Source organism: Nylanderia fulva, unplaced genomic scaffold (genome assembly GCF_048542155.1).
Source record: "Nylanderia fulva isolate GAGA-0341 unplaced genomic scaffold, ASM4854215v1 Scaffold13, whole genome shotgun sequence".
NCBI lineage: Eukaryota > Metazoa > Arthropoda > Insecta > Hymenoptera > Formicidae > Nylanderia > Nylanderia fulva.
The window spans coordinates 1138618-1163432 of NW_028189518.1; the positions used below are offsets into that span (position 1 = coordinate 1138618).

The following is a 24815-nucleotide window of genomic DNA, read 5'->3' on the forward strand; positions in this document are numbered from 1 at the left end:
TTTAGCGATTCTTGTATCGGAAATTGGTATTTAGCACATATATATGTATACGTAACGCGATTAGTCGATCGACGCATTTCGCGCGCGATGCCGGACCGCGGATCGGACTTTGATCCGATAATCCGCTTATTTTGCAAAAGGCAATTTAGTAGCGAAATGTGCGGAAAACACGCGCATACCGGGAAAATGATGCATTGCCAGTATCGTGAAATTTTAGCCGTGGCATTTGTTATCTATGAGAATTGTGCGAGAAAAATAAAGAGAGATGGATCCAAAAATTATTCAATTTTCATCCAATTGCAATACATATTTTAATTCATTTACAAATCATTACGTTGAACAAATATATTTATTGATGAAAAACGTTCCCAGTGAAAATTCATAATTGACATTTGTGAGAAGATATTTTGCAAACAAATATAAGAATTAATTGTTTTGCAAGAGAGAAACGCTATATCATATATATATGATAAAATAATATTAAATTAATTTAAATAATTATATGTATTAAAAAAATATATTTTCATACACAAACATAACATTATACATTTATATGTGTAATTATGTATATAAAATATAGTAATCTTTTTAGAACATTAAACGGCAACATAATTCTTTTAGGGAATTTTTAAGCAATAGTTGAAGTTAATTATGTAAGCGCTATAAAGATGCTAAACGTTTCGTTGCCTTTGAGACTCTAATAAACTCGTAATATGAAACAGCCCACGCTCAATAGCTTTATTTATACCACGCTAATGTATACTGTATACACATAGCATGGAGTACCAACATTCTAGACTTATTATTTTCTGTGAAAAGCCTGGTCCACCGTTTACCTGCGTTTAACCATTTCTCTTGAAACAAATAAAGTTAAACTAAAAATTCCGATTCTATCATATTTTAATTTAAAAATATGCATTTTTTAATAATATACATACCATGCATACATTATATTCTCCCTTATCAACTTGTCAGCTCGATCTTACGCAGGAAATACCAAGCTCGCCTTCGATATCTCCGGTTAATTATTTCTAGCAGCGAAACGGAAGGACGTCACTGTCAGAACGGAATAAATGGAAATACGGGATCTCAATATACTATATGGAATTCCGCCGACAATGATTTGCGCCAACGTGATACGAACGGAAGATATAATTAGAAATGAGATGACGACGACGAACGCGCGAGAAGCTCATCAAAGCGGCAAAGTACCGAGACGATCGTTTTTCTGAATTAAAAGAAATAATTAAAATTGTGACCTACGCGCAAATTGTTGGAATCGAGGCGGTCGCGCGGGTGTCGCGATAACAAAGTTTCGTTTCCCGTTGCGCGGGATGGCTAATGAAATTTTAACGTAGCTTTCATTACGTGACGAGCCGAGGTACTAGACTGATAGCGTTTTAATTATAGCTTTGCAAAGATAAGCGTGGATAAATAGGTCGCGAAACGAAAAATGTTAGATTCGGACAGAACTAGTGCAATCACGTCTCTTTTATTTCTGAGACGTTTAAATTTATATATCTATGTCAAATATCTCTCTTATTCTTAAAAAAATATTAATTATCTGGAGAACATTTTTATATTAATATTTCCACAATTAATTATTTCTTATGTGTTATATATATTTCACATATATTATACTTCTTAAATAACGAGTTTTTGTGTATTATTTTATAATTTTGTATACGAAAAATTAATTATTTACGCGAATCTTTATATACTTGTAGAAAAAAGACACGAGAAGTTTTTAGAAATCTATCAAAAATTTTGCAAACATAACTTTAAAGTTGAAATATATTGAAACTTAAATTATCAAACTTTATTATAAGATTATCGTATCCTTGTTAAATTGAATAATGAATAGAACAACGTCAAAATTTTTACCGAAAGATATAATAAATGTTTTAATCTGCGATAAGTTTTTCAATTTTGTTGTAGAATTTGCATTGATGTGTCAAGACACGTCAAAACTTGTTGAGTCATCAAATTTTAGCATATAATTATTGTATCATTATTGAATTGATTAATGAACAAAACATGAAATATTAATAAAGCTTCTACCGATATAATGTAATATATATGTTAACTCGCAATAGCTTTTTTTAAATTTTAATTATGAATGTATTAAAAGAGATATATGCAATATTTATGTATGAGCAATAAAAAATAATTTTCATATCGTACTATACGCAATTATAGATTTTTAAATCGATAATTATGTGGACATAAAACTGTGAAATAATATATGGAAAAAAGACTTCTCAGAGACGGTTGATATTGAATGTAAGAATGTTGAAAAAAACAATATTTTATCAGAATACAAATTAAAAAGTACCGCCAGTATGGATGAGAATATATCATATAAATTGCTTGAAAAGTTTAAATAAGAGCTTTATCAACTATACTCAGCAAAAAAATCTATTTCGGTGATAAGTTTAACAACGGCGGACTTATCGAAGCGGATAAATAGTAAATTCTTGCTTGTGTCGAAACGTCACGGTTTTCAAGATGCGAGAGATTTAAACTTTAATGAGGTGACGAAAGAATTTCTTGGATAAAATGGCATGCCGAACAAAGATGGATTCATGTCGTGCGAGAAAGATAAAGTTAAACTTCATTGGCATTCCTGACGAAATTTCCATCAATTTTGCGAAACTTAATACTGCTGTTAAAACTTATAAAACGATAATAAAAATTTCTGATGGATGCTCAACGATATGTTATAATATGACGAGATTTCAGAAAAGCTTATATCTTAGACAAAAAAGTGTGCATAAAAATTTGAAATATATGTACATATTATATATAGACACTAGTTATATGTATTTTCTATTAAATATTTATGTAATGAGTCAATCGATTAAATTAATGGTAATATTTTAATCAAATTATTATATTAATAAAAAGCTATAGCAATTTTATAAAAAATAAATAATTTCTAATTTGCACAATGCAAGTAAATTTTATATATCTCATTGTAGAGTTGTATTTTTACTTTTATAAATTTATCTACCTATATTTATTTATTTTATAATATAATGTAGTAGTCACGCATATAAAATATAACTTATTTGTCCTGTATTGTAATAAGTCCAATATTATATATATACCATATATATATATATATATATATATGTATATATTAAAATACGCTTATCTACATTCTACCATATGAAGTTCAGAACATAGAATAATAGAATTATACAATTAGAGAGAATATCTCTTGAGAAATAAACATTTACGTAGTCCATGATTCCGTGTAGTCACAAGAATTGAGAAATCGTTTGGAAAACGTACGCGGATTTTTTAGCACGCAACTTTATATGCGAAATTCACATCGCGACCTCTCTAAAAAGAATTTTCCTAAGAAGATATCTTCCTCGTTGGAAATTTCCATAGCGCGCATTAAGGGATACCATAGTAATATCATCCGTGGCGAAGCACCACGTAATATTCTCTCGACTATTGCGTACGTGACAATAGTGTTACTACCGTTTCCACCGGCTATAGACGCTAGTGCATCTTGCAATATATCGCACGGCAATTCATAACACGATTACGAGTCGTTCGACCAAGCCTGACAATTTCTAGAAAGCATTGGCGCGACAGAACGTGCTTTCGCTCGCAATGAACCAAAGACGCGGAAGCTTTTGCTATCCTATTAATTTATTATAACGGATGATCCGGTACTATGAAAACGGTAAAAGATGCGGATTAAAATGAGATCGTTCTTAATAAAGAGGCACTTCGTTTTGCGGCTCTTGTCCACTTGCAAATACGTTCGAAAGAGGGATATATAGCATATCGTTAGATGCAAAAGGAAGCTAAAGTTTACCGCAATTCTGCGGTTCAGTGCCGTAAATCCGACGTAACGAAAGAGACGATCGCAGTGTTATATATATATATATATATATATATATATATATATATAGCGGCGTTCCCTTTGAGCCTTTTCGGCATCGAGGGCGATAAATTCTGCTTTTTTGCTCGATAACGCCTCTTCGGTACGAAAACCATTTCATGCGCGACGATGGAAAAAAAAACTTCTGGCCCATTGCGTATTTTTTTACGAAAATATCCTTTTTCTAAAAATTTGAATTCGACAAATTATGTTAAGTCTAGAAATTTATTTTGTGGTACTATTTTATAATTAATCAACGAAATGTCCTGACATTATCACATTTCTTGTGAAAAATAAGCATCTTCTTTCTTTCACAAGATTTCCGGAAATGTATTGTTTTTGAGATAACTTTTAATTTTTGTATGTAAAAATTTTAGGTAATTTTGCTAACGATTATACGTTAGCCAGAAAAGAAAGATACTTCTAGTGCTGCTGTCCATTTGTGTTTTCTTACACTGCATAGTTTTAATGGAAATTCTTCACATTAGGAATTTTTTTTCGTTTGTTATGCAAACTCTATGCAAATGCATGCAAATATCTAATTGCATTAATAATCTTGTGAAAAAGTTCAGTATTTAGTACAGGCACCGAGTAATGACGCTGAGGTTTTAATCTTGGTCCGCTGCTTTAATTATTCATCCGTCTTTACGTAGTTATTTGTAAATGCTCAAAGCGGTGTTTATATACCCTTTGGCGTGACTAGCAATAACTTTCAGAAGATAAAGTTTCGAAAGGTAAAGTGCATGCAAAATGATTTGGGTTTACCTCCTCCCAGACGAGTTGCTTGCTGGTTCCTGGCCGAAGGTTCATAATTTTCAGTTCCGCCGCCTTTAGTACACCATCTTGAGTGAACTCCACGTTCGGTTTTCCTTGATCACCTTCGACGGAAACATTCTTCAAATATCTACAGAAACACGAAATAACAAGTTGTTACGTTATACGTTATAATGTGTTATAATATAATGTGTTACATATAACTTAAAAATTCCGCAAGAGCTTTTATTTCAGCTTAAAAGTTATTAGATAAAGATTATTTTAAAAAAATTAAAACTACTAAAATATGAAAGTATTAACATATAATTTTGATATTTATATAATAGAAAGATATATCGTAACTTTTATAATATATTATGTGAGAAATAATAAATATTGTGTTCTAATATATTATAAAAAAATTCTATATGTTATATTCGAAGAATTCTGCAAATCTGCTGAATAATGGAAACAAATTTCATAGTGAAATTGTTCAAAGAAAAATTCTGCTGTGATCAGAAAACTTTGCTTGAACGCACAACACACAAATCTATCAGCTTTTTAGAAAATTCTGCGAGAAATTACTTGAAAAATAGATCCCCCGTGCTCCACCGTGATTCACCGGCACCTTCGCAGCTCAATTGAGTGTTCAGACTGCGATTTATATTTTTCGGATCATTGACAAAGTCCTCGACACCATAAGCATAGACCTTAATTGCCGTCGTGATCTCGCTTACCAAGCTCTCAGTACTCGTATCGAAATGCACGCCTGCAAGAAAAAAAATATCGAGCGAGCTTGTTTAAATTGATTTCGTTAACGACGGAGATTATATTGGCTCGCTTGACGACCGTCTCGATCATATCAAAGATTTTCTGAATTTTTCACCTTTCTCTGCCGATAGTAATCGGATGAAAATAGACGAAAAAGCGAGCTTATAAATAATTCACGAGACACGGATTTTATTTCTCAATACAGGGATTATTACTCGTCCTTTTTGTGATACGTAATCTTGTTCGAATCTGCGGATGTTTACAGAAATTGGATTCTTCAAATAACCAGACTTTATCTTTAGTGCTCTTATTTTGTTCATTTATTTCTAAATAAACGATCCACGAGTCCATTTGTATTAAAAAATAGCTGCCCCAGTAAAAAATATATCCTATTTCAAGAAAATTTAATACAATATTTTAACATCTTTCTAAAACAAAATTTTTACTTTGATATTCTTTACGAATTTTTCCTGGACGTTAAATGTTAACCTAGTTTGTATATTGAAAATAAGTGGAATATAAATTCTATAAATGCAATAAAAAACAAAAAAGAAACAAATTTAATAAAAAGTTTTTGATTTTATGAATTTTCCCATAAAACGTATAAATCCTGCCGTCAATTTTCTTTCGCGATTTTATTGCTAAATGTTCATTTTACATTGCAACACATACGACGTGTGTATATTTCTTTTTGTATAGAATTTTCACGGAAATTTTACACATCGCAAGACGCTTCATTCAACCAGATTTTTGCGCAACATGACGTGTCAGCTACATTTCCATAAATATCGAAAATGTCGACGAGATAACGAAAAATACGGATAAATCGATATATGGAAAGACCGTGAAATGTCGGTGATTTGTACAAGAATCGCCGAAACATCTTCACTTTTTTTTGTTAATCGATAAACTCGAACACGAAAAGATTCAAGTCGACAAAATTTGCGTTGTATTGATATATTCTTAGGTATAACTTAGGTTTGACACATTGATTGAAGACTCAGCGAAATACTCGTGTAAGAAATATTTAAAATTCCTATATTCTTCTCGTAATTTTACAAAGCTACAAATACGTAGCTTGTATAACAAACTTTTTGTACAAAATGCTTATTTTTTCATATTATCTGAAAAAAACATAACTCTAGAAGATGGTTGAACGGTACTTGAGCAATACGGGAAAATAGTATTGAATAAAAGCAACATTTATTCTGCTCGGCTCGCAGCAATCGTAAGATTTAAGAAATGCATCAAGGTGTTTTCGCAGCGCGAGTTTACGCGGTAGTTTTAGTCCACGAAAATGCGGAGATTCAATCCGGGTTATGTTATTTCACATGATTCACAGAATGGAATTCGATGAATTTATTTTTCCCTCAAGGATATTCTCGGGAGAGAATCTCAAGAAAGGAATCAATTTTCCGTTTCCGTGATTCTGGTCACGGTGTGAATAATTCTTCTGTCTACCCACTCGAGAATCGTGCATTCTTCCCGATAAAAGACGTATTCTGAATGTTAACGTATGTGTAACGGATGTGTAAATACACTCTTGACTTAACCGCAATTCCCGTGCATTCAAAAAAGAGATGTGAGATAATACATATATATTCTCTATACATATATATTTTCTGTGAATAAAGTCTACTTGTCGATAACTCACAAAAATTGCTTCGAATCTTGCTCTCCGTTTTACGTGCACGCATTTCTATGTGTAATGTCTTATTTTAAATTACGAAAGCGCTTTAAAGAGTTACCTTTATCGTAATTTAAATATCTAATTCTTTCTAATTCTTCTTTTAAATTATATATATATATATATATATATATATATATATATAATAGAGAATGTCTTTACAAATGTATTTATTATATATATATATATATATATATACAATAAATACATTTGTAAAGACATTCTCTATTTTTTACATGCACTTTTGCAATTTTGGAAAGTATTTACTACAATTGCGTAAATTTGATTAAACTTAATAGCCACAAGTATTTACGTATATACTACAGACGCGAGATAGTTTACGCTAATTTGACGTAACTAGGAATCTGCGTTACTATAAAAGCGGTCTTTCGAGTTTGCACAAATTTCTGAATCCGGTAACCACAAATACGCGAATATAAATAATTTTGTTACTCACCCAACATTCCAATCGGGAACTGACTGGGGGTTTGTAGATTTTCGATAACGCTCTGTGTGACAACCCACACGTAATTCTCGCCGGTAATTTTGTACTCTCTGGCGGCGGTCAAAATATGAATCGCCTCCTCTCTGGTCGAGTACAAAAGCATCACTCGGGACTCGCTGTTTACGAGTTCCTGAAGATCGTGCTTGGGATCTGTGACCAGGATGGCGCTTAATATGGTAAACTTGAATGTGTCCTGCATCTCGGACATTCTCTCCCTGACCGCCTGTATGAAGTCATCGTGACCGGCTATTTGCGACGTGACGACGCTAAACTGATGCCACTTGTACCTCTCCAGTATACTCAACATCGCCGCTGTTTGATGTTCCAACGATGGTGCCAGCTGCAGCTGCAGACTGCTCTGCGAAGCCCGCTGCGGATCGACAAAATTTCTGCCATGTTCCGCGAAACGATGATGAAACACGCGTACGCGATATATTTTCCCCGTCCGAATTTAATTTCAGTTTTTTATATTACGGAAAATACTTTCAAAGTAAATAGTGCAGAAACTCGTGTTACTGCAACTGCACCCAGCCGTTTGATCTCGTATATTTCAATATAACCGGAGAAATTCTTTAACGTCATAAAAATTTCACAGATAATTGTTTGCGTGTCCGAGAGAAATATAAATTCTTTCACTTTATACTTTGGTTGTTATGAACTCACCCTCTCGAGGCCGGAGTTGTCGGCGTTCCATGCGATCACAGGGATTCCTAGGTAACCGGCCAATTGGAGAAAATATTGAGCACTGGCCGTACTTCGTCCGTATTGCTCGTAATTCATAAGATATAAGATGGCCGATACATTCACCGAGAGAAATTCTTTGCAGAGCGAGTCTAAAATAGCTGCAACACAAATTCCCCCCATCGTCGTTAATAATCATTCTAATAATCGAATATATTTATGTCTGTTATATTGTATTATGTATTTTATACTGTCCTTTACATTTTTAAAAATTCCTAATTCTTTGTCTTACATTAAAAAAGATTTTCAAAAATATCTAGTTTTAATATTAAATAATAGAATTACTTCTTAATACAATTATGCATTAACAGTTTACAATTTGCAAGAATCAAATTGATACAGATTAACGAGTATATTTGTATGTCTATGTGTGTCCTCTTTTAATTTTCATTATTCAATATTTTTTATTAATAATAAAACCGGCTAAATATTGAGAGACAAATGATAGACATTATTGTGCTCTGCAAATTATAATAAATCGCACAAATCTTTATTCAATTAAAGTTGATAGGCGCATCTTTATGTCGAATGCATCATTTAGCCGCGGGAATAAAACGGTGAATGCAATTTCAACTTTTTCTGGTGTCGGCCGCAATCGCGTTATTCTTTTCTGTGAAATTTATTTCCGCGTTTTTATTACATGCATACCTATTTTCTGAAAAATAAGAAATGAAAAACGATGAAAAGCATTACTCGGACCTCGAATGCAGTCCGACTTGTCCCACGCAGAGAGTTGCTTGGCCAACTGACCTCGTTTTCGTTCTATTGTTTTCCTCTATTGTTTTCCAATGAGTGCGAAATAAAGTTAAAGTTTTATAATAGTTTAACGGATTTTTACATTACGCGAAAGATCTATTTGCTTTGCTTAATTGAATTTAAATAGAGAGCACAGAAACCACAAGATTGAATTAAAATTCTATATATAAAAAGCATAGTGTAATTGGATTTAAGCAAGCTATAACACTTTTGATTATATATATGTATATTCCGTATATTCTTAAAGAACTTTTACCTTACAATCGATTTTCTAAAAAATAAATAATGTTTGATTTTTTTGTAAGAAGAATAGATTCTTTATTAATGAAAGAATATATAAAAATTGATTATGCGACATTTCACATGTGTGTGATTTATTTTAACATAAAATGCATTATTAACCAATTTTTATAAAAAAAATTTCTGCTCTATAAAAGAAGATATAAATAAAATAGAACCATACAAAAAAGTACAGTTTTGTCAAGCTCAAATAAAATTCAACTGTTTATAGAAACCTAACTAGTTAAACTGATTTTCATAAAACAGAAACTAAAATTTTGTAATTAACGGAATGTCTGTATAATTTTAACAATAAGCTATGCGTTTGTCAACAATCAAAACTGTTTTGCTGATGCACAAAATGCTCATGTAACACGAATCTCGTAATCCTTATATTTAATAGTCGCATTTAATTCACGACTAAAAACATTTTCTGGTCCGAAAAACGCTCATATGATGTGATGTTGTTTCATGAAATACGAACACTCTTCTACGTTCTGTCAAGTACTCTAGAGAAGATCGATCACCATGGAAAAGTTGACTGGCTTCGTCCAATGACCGATATGGTCTCTTTACACAATGGATCTCGAATTTTAAAATCTCTTGTGTAGGATATTGTGGTTTGGACATTACATGTATGATTTTTACATACGCAATTTAAAAATGTTTATACGTACTTGAAGAATATACGCGCTTTTCTTTATATTATTTTTTTTTATACAGAGTTTAATAATTCTTATAGATCAAACTATTATCAAAACACTATGAAACTAATTATACTTATTTCAACAAAAAGATCTACAATATTTTATACGTGCGAATAAACTCGCTTCTTTGTAGTTTCTCGTCACAAGTAATCACATTTTATTTCTAAACGTTTTGTGTTTATTTACTTCTAACTTTCTTCTTTATATTACTATACTTTTATAATTTTTAAATGCTTTTTTTCCAAGGCTTATTTTAGAAATAAACTAAAGCTAAGATATGATTTAAATATATTTGACGTACTAATTGCTGTTGTATTTAATAAGCTTAAAATTATATGCAACTGATAATTTATCGAAATAATTGTTTCTATTATTATAAAACGTTAATACAATTACTTTTAATTTAATACGTGATTGACTTACGTCATCTTTTATGTTTCATAATGAAATTTTTCTCAATAAATTTAATTTGAATGCTAAGTGAAAATAAATTAAAATAAAATAAAATTGAAGTTAAAATGAAATTATCGAAAGCAAAATATGCGTAATGGTAATGTACTCGTACTTTTGATATGCCATGAAAATACGCAATTAACTCCATTTGTAATAACTTTATAATAAAAATTAATTTGATTACTAAACAATATTATTTCAGTATAAGCAGAACTCTATCTGCAAATATTATCATCAACAAAGCCGTAGTAATTACTAATGGAATAATTTATTTGCTACCTTGATGCCTAAATAAAATAACACTAAAGATGAAATTAGTCATAATATACACAATTTTGTCAACAAATGTAATAATTATTATGCTTTTGGAATATATTATAAAATCACAAATTACATTCCAAAAGCATAAATAATCAAATATGTTATCAGATATATTATCTCTCTCTTCTTTTCAAAAATAATTTTATTATGTAATATATATATATAAAATAAACATATATGTTTTTCACATATTGTTAGTAGTTTGTACATTTATTCCTGCAAAAAATTATATCTAGAAATTGTTTATATTAAATTAAATCAATAAATATGGATAACTTTCTTTCTCTAAATGTTATAATATATTACACGTATGTTATAATATATTTTGAATTAATAAATATGTAGTAGTTAAATTTGTATCAATAAACAACAAATCGATTAAGGTAAATTCCTTTGATCAGAAACTAACTTGTGTATCTGTTGTGAGATGTACTACAGTCGAGTGTTTCGTCGATCATGCGATCGTAATTTGTTGAGATAGGACTTGTAATCCGCTAAGATAAACCGTAGTAAAAATAACAAATACGGTAAAAATAACAAATACAGTAAAAATAATTAAATATGCAATGCTTTGTAAGTATTTATAATTAAAAGCAAATTTAATTTTTATTAATTCAGATAAAATAATGTTATAAGATTATATGTTTATTAGTTACAATAACAAGTGCATTGTTATTTCAAATAGAATTTTCATAAATCTTCATAAATCTTTCCTAAGTCTTTTTAGTGTTATCTTAAACAATATTGTTAACTATTTGTTATCTTATATATTTAAATATCAAGTTTTACTCAGATACTTCACACATTGCAATAGTTTTTTAGAGAAATTAATAATACTCAAATAAAAAAGCAAATAACAGCTCTTACTCATATATCTATTAAAATGTTTCAATATATATATATATATATATATATATATAATATAGCAACTATAATAAAAAAAATATTTTACAATATTTTATTTCATTCGAAATCTATTGATACTAATATTTCTAAAAGCGATAAAAGTGCAGAATGGGAGAACAAACTCGGCGAGCCGCTCGTTTTAAACTCTCGTGAAGTATTGACGAGTGGATTATTTACAATTCTCGTGGTGTTTGATTTAAATCGATAAATGGGTTATTTACGACTTTGCGTGTTTGGTGAAAATTAATAATTTCTAATAAAATATCGGTAAAGGGAGAAGGATTCTGACATGCAGCAGCATATGGCATTTAAATTGGACGCGATAAAATTAGCATTGTAAACACGGCTGTCTTTTCATTTGACGAATTAAATGCTCCTGTCAAATTGAATGCCCTTATTCTTATTTAATTCTACAATGATCACATTTCATTATTTTTTGTAGATTGACAGATTACAAATTTCTTCCTGCAATGAACCATAAATATGACGATTATCGGAAAATCGAGAATTTAATATAATTTATTAATTCATTATTAATATCAAACGTTGACATAATTAAATGTGTAATTTATCAAAATTATTCTTTTCGTAATTACATTTGCGAAGTTATTTTAAGCACGTTATTTACGAACAACTTAACAGGATTTCACCAATCCCGAGTTATCAATAATAACGCATCTGCGTCGACATCCCAGAAAATGATCGCATTTATTCCGCCCGACAATTACCGATGTCAATAATGGCAATCCTGATAAATCGAATTTAGCCACAAAGATATTTTGCCAGTAATTACAATATTGATAATGATTACTGTCGTAATCGAGGATACTAGCTTGGGAATGCTGCCTTGGCTGTTGCGGTGTAACGTTTGTACATCAATAGCCGGCTTAACCGCACTACTAATTAATCAGCCAATTATGAATGTGGACAATACATTTCTATAGCTATACGTTTCTATAGATAGACATTTGCCTTCCAGGATAAATACAAGTACGTCAAAAATATAATAAAATCATCCTCTTTATTCTAGCTGTAAAGACGTCATTTATCATGTCTGACTATATATAATGTTATTCTACTGGCACAATAGCTATTCTGCTTAGACGTAAGTTTCTACTAATTCGATTAACTATATTTGTTTACCTTTATACAACGATATATCAGTAGAATGAAATACATTGTAACTTTATTTGTTTTACTAAGGGGATTCACGTTCAAAGTAGTAGCGAAAGAAATTAAATACGATCGTAGGAACGTGCTAAGAAAACAAAATTATAGTAAAACTGAAGCTAACATATCTTAAAGTTGGCATCAACAACTATTTTAACGATTAGTGGAGTTTAATAAGACAATTATTATTTTCATTATAAATCACATTTGAAAATCGAGAATAACATTTTTTATGGCATTTATAATAATTAAATTATAATTCATGTTTCTTGATTTACGCGATAGGTATACATACAAATGGCTGCATTTTTAAAATTAATATAATTAACATAATTTTTAAAATTATTTATTCTATATAATTTCAAAGTAATAATGCTTTTCTTACTTGATAAAAATTTATAAAAAATTTAATTGTTTACCTTTTTCTATCAAATAATCTTAAAAAAATATATAATATAAAAAAATTATAAAATAAAATGTATATAATATTTTAGGAAGAGATAACATTTTATAAAGTAAGTGAATTAACATAATTAGATACTGAATTAATATAATATATGTGTGTGTGTGTGTGCTTTTTAATGGAATTATTGCTTATAATATAGTATTGTAACGCGAATGCATAAAAGAAGATAATATAAACTTATGTCGTATCCGTTTTACTGTTTAATTATTTCGTCGTATTAACAGGAGCGCTTTTATATGCAAATTTAATACGTGACAGCTAGGTCATCGTCAATCGTAAATTTTCAAGTTTTTCTTAATTAAAATCCATCCGAGGAAAATTCGGCGTAACATCACGACAAAAACCTGGAGAGTAAAAGTACAGTGCCCACGGTTTTCAAACTTTCTCACCGTAAGGTACAAATTAACGACGCAAGTTTAATTGAATCCACACCGAAACGTGTCCTGAGTAAATATCTAAGTCTAGCTTGCAGGGTATACAGTAGCGCTCCGTAAACAGGTATCTAATGAAAGTTAATACCCAGCAGCCTAGTGCAGTAAAATACAATACAAAGTTAATCGATATCTGCTTAATGCATGTTTTTAAAACTTGTTATTTACGTTTGAATATTAATTTATAACTTATTTCAAAGATAAATTTCAATCTAAATTATAGCAGTTGACTACTTTATAAGTACTTTATATTATATTTGATGTATGTAAATTGTTGTAAAATGTAAAAACAAATGTCGCACTTTGTGACTATTTAAGATTTAACAATACTAATTTTTTATGCGTTACACAATCTTTTCTCTGTCATATATTAAAAAAAAAAAAAAAAGGCCGTAGCTTAGAGTTCACAGCGCACGTTATTACGGTAAAGTGGATCGCGGTTGCGATATTAAACAGAGAGATTGAAACAGTCAGTACACGTTCGTCCGAATATCGTTCGAAAAAGAGAAATGTTCCACAGAAATCATATACCGGATGACAGCGAGCGCGTAAACACACTGACATTTATCCCCCGCCGTCGACGTGTGAGTTAAGCCTGAAATATCGGCACGTTGGGATATCTTTCGCGATGCAGGAGAAATGTGCATCCCGCCAATGTTAATTCCGACAGATCGTACATCACTCCCATGGCGAAACACGCAACGGAGAAATATTTCCCGCGGCGAAATCTTCCTGGCCAACGTTGTCGGACGGAAAATTACAAGGGGATTCGCGTGCAGAGAGAGAGAGAGAAAGAGAGAAAGCCGTGTTTGCTTGGCGATGTTCACCCGACTTCAAACACTAAAACCGAATAACGAAAATAAAAAGTATCGCAGAGTGCACACGCGAGAGTTATATTGAAAGTGATCTTTGCTTCTTGCAAATTTGCAGTACTCCGTACTGTTTGAAATTTCATAAACTTATTATGCATATGGATAAAAGTTTGACTAGAAAAATATGCTAATTTTATAATTCTGTTATCTGGCTTTTTAATGTCACTTTATAGGGTGTCTCAAAATTAATGGAAATGTTAATAGGAAAATTCCTTAGAATATTTGGAGACGATTTTTCCTCAGTAAAAATGTTGATGCATCAATAATAATTTTAGAGTTATAAGCAGTTGAAAATAAAGTTTTTCGCAAACTAAGCCTTGTGGAAATAAAAATTACAAAGATACATAATGGCAAAAATTGAGAACATGCAAAAAATGATGACCTCCCTCGACATTTTTGCTGAAGAAAAATCGTCTCTAAATAATCCTAGGAATCTCTCTATTAAGAGAATGTCCAATAATTGTGAGACACCCTGTATAATACTGTGTCACATTGTTAATGTTAATGAAAAAATATAGTGGCAAGGCTCTGTGAGTTTAATATCGTCACTCGTATTTACCACCTTATTACCTCACAATATTAGCTGAGAAAACCACGGGCGCCAGATACTCAAAGAAGAAACAACTATTTCTTCTTTATCTCGTATGCTTATATTTATCTGTTAGAACCTCATCAAGATTCGCTAAGTCGCCGCAAGTTGCAGCGGTGCTTATCTACATGCGCGTAAATCTTTTGCTCTTATCTTTATTTTAATTAAAAAAATGTAAAGTTGAAAATAATAAAGTGGGATCATAAACAAGAAAGAGAAAGTAAAAAAAAATATTTCTCTTCATATAATTAAGATTTAAACTGATTAACAAAATTATATAACGTTTAAGATTTTGTTGCATTTTATACATTTGCATTCAAGAATATATATCTTTACATTGCAAATAAAAATAAATTATTAAATATAAAAAATAAAGATTATAAAAATTGATATCAGATAAGAAAGCATATTAAAAAATTTATATCCAAAGCAATAATGTTTTTTTTTTAAATAGAAACGTTTTGAAAAGATAAAATTATTCTGAGTAAACATTAAATTTTATATGTATATTAATCAACTCTTTTATTCTAATAATGTTTCTATTTAACGTGTACGATAATATTCTACTTAATTAATATCTCGGGAATAAGTTATAATATAACAATAAATAAATAATAAATAAATTATATGTATATGTATTGTATGTGTGAGTGTGTAATATTAATTATTATACATCTAACAACAAAATAATCTGTTCTTCTTAAGATTTAATCTACCACGAAAGTATTTACCTATAGGACTCGGCGTCAGCCTCATCATTCTGTGGTTGACCTGCAGGTGATATTTGTTCCGAAATAAGAAGCTGGACTGGTTCTTATTCCTGGTATAACCTTTGTTCAGATTACTGAGAGCACTGTTGATGGCTTTTGTGTATTCTCTCGTTTTGAAATTTGTATGTGGCACTATCATGCCAATAGTAAGATTTTCCAATGTGGAGTTGCTGGTGTTCTTGGTCAATTTTTGATGACCAGTCTGACCGATCGACGATTTCAAGCGGTTCTTTACCTCTCTGGTCGAGGTAACGAGTATGCTCACCATCAACAGAATGTATAAGTTGCGCATTTTTTTTTCTTTCTTGAATCGCACAAATTTGATTTATTCTATTTATAATTTTAAAGAATTTACGTTCAGCTTTGCAGGAATATATTCATCATCAGGAGGAAGTCAGGTACATTGTCATAATCACAGAATGACAAATTCGCAGTCCAAGTTATTTATGATACACGTTCTGCTTTTATTTTTGATAACTTTAGTCACTATTATGTAATTTTTTCGTATTTTCGTCATTATGTCACCGTTGAACATTTATATATCACATTTAAAAGTTGTAGGACATCTTCTTACCACGATTACACTTTCTAGAGTTTTTACTTGCAGGACTTTTTGAAAACTTTCTTTAATGACATGATATAGTTTTATGATCCAATTAATATATATATATTTTTTATTTATTTAAATTTTTAACTGACGTGCGCGCGTAGCATCACGAAAAACACATATCACAACAAGATAAGACACTTTAGCAACACTTTTATTTTTTAATAACGTTTATATAATTATTTAACATTGAAAACTATAAATATATATCTCTCATGAATTAAATACACGATAATATTATATTTTAGAGAAGGAAGACAAAATTTGATTCACCAGCACATGATGATATTACATAGACACAGAGATTGAAAAATTTGTGAAGCATCCAGGAAATGTTTTGCAGGTTGCCGGTAAAAAGATACTGAAAAATAAATGAGATTTTACTTCTACGTCAGGAAAAGGATGTGTAATCGCAAGTGAAATCTCGAATATATATTACATTAAGTTATATATGTTCTTTGCGTATAAAATGTTTAAATTTTTTCTAAATTTTTCAAACGTGTTTAAACTTTTGTTTAGAGTGCTTGCTTTGGTGGATTTATTAGATTTAGATATTTTTTACTTCTCAATTGTATAAATATTTTCAGTATTTAATTACATCATTTAATTTTATTTCTTCGTAATTTAAATAGCTATTGTATAATAATAATAAATAAGTAATAAGTAATAATTTTTTAATATTGTCTCTTCTAACCAAAACTGTTTAGCCTCTTCCATTAAAAATATTTCATTAACATTGTTTTTATTAATTAAAAGAGAGATCTATCTTCTTTAAAATTGATATATCTATCCTCTGTAAAATTGGTTCAATTCTCACTTCTAAAAAAAACATATTGAAATATTTTTTACTAAACATAGTTAATTAAATAATTTTCAATTAAATAAATTTAATAAAGTCAATTTAGCAATATTACAATAGTATAATGCACTGTATACTTATAAATGCTTTTAACTTTGCTATTATAAAACAATTTTAAAATTTTATTTAAATCGCAATTATATATGCTCCGAATACAAGTTCGACAATTTAAAAACTTTATTAGCTAATCTGAATTGAAATATGTATATATAAAACATTTACAAAAAATATATAATATCACCTATTTCAAATTTTTAAATTTTACTCTGATTCGTCTAGTTAATTGTCTATTTCTTCGAGATTTATTTAAAAAATATTGATTACAATATTTGTATCATAAATTGATTCTTAAGTGAATTCGGTTGATATAAAGAAGCAACGTTTATAATTAAATCCAATTGCGTGTTCATTTTCTGCTGATAACTCAACAATATTCTCAGCAGTTCACACAGCTGTTGCAATTATTATTTTTTGCCAAGTTCCAGCAAGATTGGCCGGAAGCAATTACGACGCTTTCAATTAATCGGCTCGATAATTTCGCGAGGATCTAGAGCGTCAGGACCCACGACTGAACCAATTATTGAGATTTTCATCCGCTTGATGGGGAACTGTCTTCTGCGGCATGTAATGCCATATTAATTACTAATTATCATGGCATATTGTACATTTGTATTTGATAGCGCATGCGCAAATATCTCTGACTTTTGCTTGAAAAATATAATACACACATCTCTCTATCTCCTACATAATAATAAAGTGGAAAAGTTATCGTGACAACGCAATAACCAAAATATATTTATTCATATTACTTGCTAGATTTTTCTTTTTTCTTTCTCCTTTTCGTCAATATTTCTAAAAAAATGCAAACATATTTTCATTCAAATGTAAAGCGCAAGAATATAACTAAAGGGAAAAAAATCTATAGATAAATATATTTTTTTAACAAAACATTTTTCACTGAATATCTCTCTATCGTCTCAAACGTGCTCGTACATTAGTTTTACTGACAATATGATATAGTACGATAAAGTGAAAACGTACACGAGAGAAAAGCGTTGTAAATCCAAGTAACAACGGAGCGTGAAGAATGGGAGTGCAATGGCGCATCCCACATCACGAGTCCGTTTTCCCTGCCTCCTTCCGATATATCTATTATTTGTCGTAAAATGCAGTATAGATATCAACGAAAACGTTATCCGATCAGCAAAGCTTCGATTGTTTGCATTTACTCTTACATTCTCTCATTTGCGCAAACAATGGAGCAACGTTTTGCTGGCTACAAGAATAATACGAAAAGGCATGACAAAGCAAAAAAAATTTGCTCTTGCATGACAAAGCAAAAAAAAATCGGATTATATTTTAATCGGATTTATGGAAATTAACATTCTTCATAAAATACCCATAAGTGATAAGCAAAAAATTTGCATTGCAAATGACATATATTATCAGCAGAACGGTGAAATTTTATAATAGTATCACAAACGAAATATTGAGTTAACGAATCTAACGAGTTTAACGAATCGAATATCTCGTGATATAAATGTATTTGCTCGTAAAATGTGCTAATATCTCATTTCTTTTCCAACATTTTCTAATAATTATCCATTTGATAAAACTTAATTTAACTATCGCGTCTAATTTTTATTATATTTAATAGATCGCAAGATATTTTCATCAAATAAAAATAAGCTATTAAAAATAAAAAGAATCTAAAATTTAGTTTTATATTATTCAAAAATCTCATTGAAGCTTTTTTAACTTTTAAATGAAATAAATTTAAGCAGACATATACGTAAACTAAATATATATAATATAATATATACATTTATTTACATTTATATGTTTCTTTAAATTTATTTCATAAGAATAATAGGAAAAAAGATTATGTACATACATTAACATATAAAGAAAGAGATATTGAGTAAATACATATATACATATATAAAAATTTCATAATTATTAGGCTGGTGTAAATTAAAAAATTAATAAGAAAAAATAGGTCAACTAAACGCGAGGAAGGAAATTTTAAACGTTAAATAATTTTTATTTGAATATGTTATATTATAGCTGAAAGGTAAACACTTTGACAGTACTCAGTCTTCTCTTCAATACAGTAACATAAAAATACAAAATGTGAAAACATATAGAACACGATAGAAACTTTACATAAATATATTTTTATATTTTGTATTTTTATGTTATTGTATTGAAAAAGATTGACAATGAGTCAAAACGTTTATTTTTCAATCATAATATATATAGATATATTTAAATAAAAATTATTTAACATCTAAACCTTGCTCGTTTAATTGACCTATTTTTCTTATTAATTTTACACACACACACACACACACACATATATATATATATATATATATATATATTTAATTTATCATATTTATATGATATATGTATATTAATTCATAATATCTTTAATATTATCTATTACATATTCACAAGCAAATGATCGTAAGTTAATTAAAAACCAAAACAATAACCAGTGCGCAAAATTCTTTCTTGTCAAGTATTATTTTGTACGTTTTTCGATTCTATAATATTGGGCCATTATCAGTTCATTATAGAGGAAAATTTATTACACTTGTCCGTTGCTAAGGATTACGGAATGATTAAATTGATTATTACCTTCCGAAATTAGGATAAAGACATACCAAATAATCAATACTTAATAAGGAAGAATATTTTGCACATTGCTTACCACGCTTAACTCTTAATTAGCTCGCTATTTTTTGCTTACGATTATTTAATATTAGAGTCTTTTCTCTATTTCAATAATCTTCTTTAGTAATCTATTATTATACAATTCTAATAAAAAAAATATTTACTAAATTATACCAACAAATAATATAAGCTGCGTAATACAAAAATATAATAAACTAGAACAGTTCAAAGTAGAGTAATATATCAAATGAGAGCATCGTTTAATTCTAATCTCACACTCGCTTGAATGTTTCCAGCGCGACGAGCTAAACTAATTTTACAGAGGCGACAAATGAAATCATGCGTGATAAATAAACCCGCGTTCATTCCGCAACAGGAAATCGTAGTTAACATGAAAAGGCACCCGCAGAATTCCAAGATTTTGGAGAGTGTTTCTCAACAAACTTGCAAGTTACATCACTAGTGGCATCAGTGGAAACCGATACCGAAGTTAGGAAGATAGTCATGTTGGTTTCGATTAAATCCTGGATCTTGGAAAGTACATTGGAAAGACCATAGTCATATGATGCGGAAACCCGCAACCGATGACCACCTCAGTAAACTTCAAGTCTTAAACTTTAAATAATATCGCAAGAAACTCGTTCATGAAACTTGTAGAGCTACAACAGCGATTTAGTCTGTTACCTTTGTAACATTTAAACAGCTGTACAGTTATGAAGAACAATTCGCTTTGAGGGAGCTTATAAGCATGGCATAATAAATGTCAAATTAAAAAGAAAAAATAATTATGATAATAAAATCTTCTATTAAATAAATAAACAAACGGATAATTATTATATATATTAAATCAATCATTAATATTTAAATTTTCCGTGTATAAAATTGCAAGAAAATAAATAAGATAAACAGATATATTTTTAATGTTAGGTATGTAAATTATGCTTATGTACAGTTTAATGTCAAATATTTTATATTCTACATCTATTCTGATTAAGCTATACCCGACATACGCGATTACCACAGTAATCTCACGTTTGACGTGAGCCACCGCAAATGCAATTTTTCTGGCTTGCAAAACGCAATTTCCCTAGGATAGATCAGATTGGATCTATCCGCGCTAAAGGAAAATGCCGATAATATAATTCGTGAAACATATTCTCAACCCCGTTACCATCGATAATGTTTCATCAATGTTTAGGTCTTTTATCCGAAATATCAATGTGTGAGAGACCTCGTAAGTACGAATAATAAATGAACAATGGAAAAAGTTGACAATAGTTCTGTATTGCCCAATAAAACTCGCGCGTTGGGAAATATCTGCATGGTATCAGTAAATAGAACTGTAGAGATGCGCATATTGAAATTTGAATGCACGCAGATAATTTTGACAAATTTCGAAATAAATATTGACAGAAATCACATTGTATTAAATGACTTTAATTATTTATACGATAAAAGTCATTTATCTCTCGATTTTCAGTCCTTTCTCTATATTATGAGATATAATAATCTCATATAAAATATATAATAAAATAAAAAATATGTTTAAATTAAAAAATAATCTATCCCCCATTAAAATTTTTCTCCAGAAATTAGTACAATATAAATTCTTATTATAAAAAAAATTCTTCTTAATACTCTTTCTAATGATTATATTTTCTTTTATAAAAAATCAATTTATATATATATATATAAGTTTTTCAAAAGCAGAAAACTTTATTTTATTCCAAATGATGTATTTTTTTCGTATATGTATATAAATAGATATTTTCCGACAAATTCTGGATATCTAGATAGCTGTTAAAGTTGCGAGTCGAGAGATGTATCGAATTAGAGCTATTTATGCCAAGAGGAAATCGCCGATAACAGGATTCACGGAAATATCCGGACAGCATTATCCGACAAGATCTCAATTCGATGTCAACCTGTGCAAACCGTTCCACATTTCGACATACTGTCAGAATTATTGATAGAAATGGGACTTCAAACAAACGGAAATAGAGGGATACAGATTGGAGACGAGCTTCTCGTATTAATAACGCTTGCAAAACACGCATCTAAATGTTCTCACACTACGACAGAATTTTCAATTGTATGTACAAGAGTTCTTGAAGATCTACACTTCTGCGTTGATGCAATTCATTGTGAGATAAAATATAAAAACAAAACACTCGCAATCGTTTCTTCCAATACAAATAAAAAATAAAACTACGAAGGTGTAAATTTTTGCATCCATACACATCATAATTAAAATAATATTTTATATTTTATAATATTATTTTCTTTACCTATAATAATAAATGTATAAATATATCTAATACGTTTACACAAAAAATAATATATCCCTACATATTTATACATTTACAACTACATTTTACTTAAGTGTTACAAATATTTGAAACTTAATCTTCGTACTAACTCCTAAAATTTATTTACACAAAGAAATCGAGCAATTGGCGTATTTTCTTTGATAATATATTTTTCACAAGAAAAGTCAGAAGACTCATACAAAGAAAATAACTAACACAGTAAATGGTTTTCTGATTTGTTCTTGCTCTCTTTTTTCTCTCATTTTCCCTTTTCCTTCTCTATCTCAAGGGAACTGAAAGAAAGGAAAACTATGTTGAATACATTTATAATATCAAAACTCTCTATTGATCAGCAGTTATTATTCTTTTAAAATCATATATGGCTTCATAAGGGCAAAGGGTGACAGGGATAAGTTTCTTTCTTTCTTTCTCTCCCTCTTTCTCTTGTCCTCTTCTTCTAAATCATCCTAAGTTGTGCGACACAACGAAATGGGGAAGAAGAGAAATCGAACCGCGAGATTACAGGGAATTGAAACAGTATAGGTATGGTACAAAGAACATTATTAAAGAATTTTAAGGTTAGATAGGACATTTGGCAAAAATTGCAATAACGTTCTATTATACTAATTATACTGTTAGAAAAGATTTCAAATCAATTCAAAGATTTAAAAAAGAAATTATTATTTTGTATAAAACAAATGGAAAATATAATTTGATTTTAAAATTTAAATAATATCTATCGGATACTATCTATCAAATATCTAATTATCATAGTTAGGGATATATAATAAATAAAAAAGTTTTCCTCAGTGACGCCTTAATAATAAAACTTTTAAAAATGGATAGACTAAAATTAATTTTCAGAAATAAACGGATAAGAAAGAAAGCGATTTGTGATATCTTTGGATCTCAAGCATAATTTGTTCTTTTCATCATTAATATTCGTTATATTAGTCTTCATCCTCATTTAGTAATCCCAATTTACTATAATAGTCCAAGTCGTTTTTCTTCTATTTAATCATGGCTTTTCAAACATAAAAAGCCCTCCCCATTATTTTAATGTTTCTATCATTTCTAATTTTATCTTATTAATATTGAGAGCAGCAATTTCTTTAATTCTTTTTCGATTTTCTCTCCTCTACTCAACAGTTTTAATATCCATTCTCATCTTTTTATCGTTAAAAAAATCTTTTTTAAATTAATAGGATAAGATAATTTTTATCGTAAAAAAAATCTTTTTTAAATTTTAAATTAATATTTGCGCTAAACAAATTATATTAAATAATAAAATACAACAGTATTTTAAAATAAAATACTAAAATAGTTTTTATAATAAACTATTTAATAAACAACAGTAAACAAAAATGCTAATTTATGATATATTCATTATAAATTTATATCTAAACGAATTCTAACATTAATCTTCAGTTTTAAATAAATTTCTTCAACATTTTCCAATATAATATAAAATCATAGCAATTAACCTCTTTAACAAACGTATTATTTAGGAAACAAGGAAACAGCGCAGATTGTTGGAAAACGATTTTATAGTTAAAAATAATAAAAATGTGTCGAGCACACGTAAAATTTAACAATACAATTTGTTATCATGTTAAATTTCCTATTATATATCAAAGCTGATGATCAAAATTGTCAAACTTTTCTCGTTCTATTCAAATATCCATATAAATTTAGATTTTATCTTTGCAAAGATTCTTCTCTAATCCTTGAAATCTAAAAAAAGAGAGCAAGAATTTTATTTTTGTTATAATAATAATATTTATATATCCATATATTATACGTCTTTAATTATAAATATCTTTATTTAATTCTTTTATATCTTTTTCTTATCTTTAACATATCTCATTTTACTAACAAATGATTACGTTTCTCACCCACCCCTGGAGAATTCTTACATCCTTAACGATATTTCTTAAATCTTTGGTGAAAAATTTTAATTCTATTATTTACATTATCTTTTTGAATAGGTTCTTTCAATTTTGCCTGTTTACTTCATTTCTTTTCTTTTATCCAACTTAAAAAGTTAGAATTAAATTTGACGTGAGTGAAGAACGTGTAAGGATCCGACGAAGCGTGCTCTAATTAAATTTCCATTTTCTAGTCTGGACCCAAGGCCGTCGCTATGCATTGTAGCTTATTTTTTCTAGTTGAAAAGCTTTTGATGTTTCAATTCTACGTCTTTTTCATTAGCGTTTTATTAGAAGCAAAAGTAGTACATATTTTGTTATTTTGATTATGGAAATGAATAATTCCCATCAACGT

General features: G+C 29.3%; 1 protein-coding gene across 8 annotated transcripts in view; it reads right to left on the reverse strand.

Annotated features, from left to right (window-relative positions):
- The window catches only part of Nmdar2 (glutamate ionotropic receptor NMDA type subunit 2), a 168469-nt gene that overhangs the window by 33924 nt on the left and 109730 nt on the right, over nucleotides 1-24815 (reverse strand). For 6 of the 8 annotated variants that reach the window (XM_085479752.1, XM_085479749.1, XM_085479750.1 and 3 more), the window contains exons 4-7: nucleotides 8281-8459; nucleotides 7570-7987; nucleotides 5240-5423; nucleotides 4667-4805 (exon numbers count right to left, since the gene is read on the reverse strand). In XM_085479752.1, the coding sequence (XP_085335878.1) occupies nucleotides 4667-4805; nucleotides 5240-5423; nucleotides 7570-7987; nucleotides 8281-8459 (920 nt within the window). Of the gene's footprint in view, nucleotides 1-4666; nucleotides 4806-5239; nucleotides 5424-7569; nucleotides 7988-8280; nucleotides 8460-16039; nucleotides 17047-24815 lie in introns of all 8 variants that reach the window. The other 2 variants (XM_085479751.1, XM_085479754.1) reach the window with 1 other exon arrangement.